The 3,108-nt window shown below is 43.8% G+C and overlaps 1 protein-coding gene across 4 annotated transcripts in view; it reads left to right on the top strand.

Moving 5' to 3' along the window:
• Nucleotides 1–245: 245 nt before the first annotated feature.
• The window catches only part of Bud13 (BUD13 homolog), a 55,678-nt gene continuing 52,815 nt past the window's right edge, over nt 246–3,108 (top strand). For all 4 annotated transcript variants that reach the window (XR_004517472.1, XR_004517470.1, XR_004517471.1 and 1 more), the window contains exons 1-2: nt 246–434; nt 540–1,152. Coding sequence is in view for 1 of the 4 variants with exons in the window: in XM_033764356.1 (XP_033620247.1) it covers nt 1,010–1,152 (143 nt within the window). In the remaining 3 variants the exon portion in view is untranslated. The remainder of the gene's footprint in view (nt 435–539; nt 1,153–3,108) is intronic.

Here is a 3,108-nt window from a genome sequence, read left to right as displayed (position 1 = left end):
CTTATCTTTAGTTTCCCTCCCCCCAAGGCCACAGCAGTCCCGAGGAGTCAAACCTAAGTTTCTGCAGTACTGAACCCATAAAAAGCAACCTGACCTGTGATAGGTTAAAAGTAGCCCACTCATAAATAAGCAATAGCCCAGCCCAAAACCAATAAAGGACCTTCTTTTGTTCTCTTCTTCCTCCTCTCCTTCCCTTTTCTCTCTCCCTGACTTGCCTCCCCTAATAAAGTCTCCTGTCAGACCTCTCGGTGTGTGGCCTAGTTGTTCAGTGTCGATGTGCCTCTACAATATCAAACGTGGGGAAGTCACACAGGCTTGAGAAACCTAGTGTTTTTCAGTCATATTGGATTTGGCATTGCTGACTTCCTCTCTTGAATGTACCTGGAAAACTTCGAGGGGATTCCCATTCACCTAAAGATGCTTATACAGAAAAGGTAACTATGGACCCTGTTCTAAGCACTTGACTTAGTATCTCGGTCCTCGCAACCATTCATTATCACCCACTTTCTTTTATTTAAAAAAATAAAAACTTACTGTAGGTCGTACAACTAGAAAATGTATGGTGCACGCCTGTAAAATCAGCACACCGGAGGATGTGGCAGGAGGATTGCGAGTTTGAGGAAAGCGTGGGCAACACACCAAGTTCAAGGCCAGCCTGGCCTACACTGTGAGACCTTATCTCAAAAAGCTAAAAAAAGAGTCTACTTTGTTTACTACACAGACGGCCTGAAACCGCTGAGGACAGGGGACTTTTTTTGGGGGTCAGCTTGTGTAGCATCAAGGATGTTGGACGATGGACAGAGCACAAACACGACTCCCTCGTCATAGAACAAACTGGACAGCCGAGGTATAAGCGTTCCAGGCTTGCTAACCAACGCGATACCAGCGAATCAAACGGAATCCTCAGCCACTTCCGCTTCTGGCCCCTCCCTTCGGGCTTTAGCCTTCTGTTTCGCGTTCAAGAATTTTGTCCCCAACACCGAGTCGTCTTTTCGCCTTCGCTGCTGCTATGGCGGCAGCTCCGCTGCTCTCCAAGGCCGAGTACCTGAAGCGTTACCTGTCCGGGACTGATGCTGGCATCGACGGGGGATCCGCGTCCGGTCGCAAGCGACGCAAAAAGCGGCCGAAACTAGGAGGGGCCGGCAGCAAGGGGTGAGTTGGTCCTGGCGGGGGCGGTGCCTGTTTGCGGCTCGCCGCCCCCCTTCCTTCCAACTCCGCCCTCGGCTGCCCGGCTTTTCTATCCCGGTGGGTTGGCCTTGCCCAGCTGCTTACTTTGCCGGACGTTCCTCAGTCAATGCTCCTCTCACACCGCTCCAGGCTCCGGCTTACTGCTGCTGTCTCTCCTCTTCCGGAGAGGAGCCTCTGAACAACACCTTCCATGTGTTAAACCCAGGGTATAACTTTCCTTATTCTTTTCCCGCTTTTGTAGGCTTCCTTCCTCTCTTCACAGAGGTTGACTGTCGTGCCCCGAAAATAATGGGGTTAATTCAAAGCCTCTGTGCTCGGAATTTTAGGGCGCAAAATCAGCCCTTGCGGTTCCCAAATCCCAAGGACTCTGATACTAAATCAAAGACCCGAAACGTGTCCTGTTACTCTTCTACTACGAATGCTGACCGTGACAACTAACATTCATACAGTTCTTGTGTGCCAGGCACCTTTCTAAGAACATTGAACATAAATAAATTAATTTAAGCTTCCCCCTATCATGAGATAGATATTATTGTTGCCATTTTTCAAATGAGAAAATTTATCAACCTAGTGTTCTGAGTTGAAAAGTGCTCTCCTTCCCCAAATTCCCGTCTGAGAACCTTAGAATGACATTATTTGAGAATAGGATCTTTGCAGATCTAAACAGTTAAGATGAGGTCATACTCAATTAAGGTGAGTGTTCAATTTAGTGTGACTGTGGATGTCCTTTTAAGAAGAGGGAAATTTTTCACAGGGAAAATGGCTATATGTAAGTGGAAGTGTGATTAGATTTATGCTGCCACAAGTCAAGGTTTGCCTGAGTTACCAGAAGCTAAATGAGGCAAGGAAAGTGCCCAGCCTGGTGGCACAGGTAAGTAAGCCAAGCAAAACTAGGAGGCTGATGCAGGAGGATCACAAGTTCGAGCCCAATCTGAGCAATTTAGCGAGACTGTGTCTTTAAAAAAATGAAAAAAAAAATCCCCAACAGGCTTTTTATGGAACATGGCCTTGTAAATACCTTGATTTGGACTTGATTTCAGTGTCTACCTCCAGAACTGTGAGAGACTATATCTCTATCATTTGAAGTCACCCAGTTTATGGTACTTTGTTATAGGTAACCCTAGGAAACTTGATACATCCAGTGAAATTGGATGCTTCCAAAGAACTAGTCCATTTTCTTTTCTGGTTTGGTTCTTGCTTTATTCTTGCTTTCTGTCTCCTTCCTCTCTTGATTTGTGTGGATTTTTTGGAGGCAGTGCCATGCAGTAGAAATACTTTGAGTTCTAGAACTGTACTGATCAGAGTTTGAATCCTAACTATGCCTCTTTATAGGCTTTGTGGCCTTGGCAAGATATTTTATCATTCTGAGTCTCAGTTTCCTAATTTTTAAAATGAGGGTAATATTGAACAGTACTGTTTATATTAAATGCTTGCTGTGATTAGAGATTTTATTGTGTTTCTACCTTCTCATATAATAACTCCATATCACAGCTGATTTGCATAACATTTATTGAATACAGTCATCCCTTAGTAATTTAGGAATTGGTTCCCAAAGAATGTGGATACTGAAGTTTCTTATATAAAATGGCGTAGCATTTGTATATAACCCACATTTTTCTTCTAAATCATCTTTGTGATACCTATCACAATATAAATGCTCTGTCAATAGTTGGGGTTTTTTTTGTCAATAGTTGTTATATTGCATTAGTTTTGGAAGAATGACAGACTCTGTACCCATTCAATACAGATATAGTTTTTTCCCCCTGAATATTTTCAACGCGTGGGTGGTTAAATTTATGGATGCAGAATGCATGGATGTGGAGGACTGACTATGTCTCCTATGGTAGTTACTGCAGGGTATCGAAGATGCCTCTCTGAACAAGAATGCTTAGTCCTTTTTTTTTTTTTTTTTTTTTTTTT

The sequence above is a fragment of the Fukomys damarensis genome, unplaced genomic scaffold (assembly GCF_012274545.1).
Source record: "Fukomys damarensis isolate Sample0158 unplaced genomic scaffold, DMR_v1.0_HiC HiC_scaffold_16, whole genome shotgun sequence".
In the NCBI taxonomy this organism is placed as follows: Eukaryota; Metazoa; Chordata; class Mammalia; order Rodentia; family Bathyergidae; genus Fukomys; species Fukomys damarensis.
This window is presented reverse-complemented; position numbering and strand designations above follow the sequence as displayed.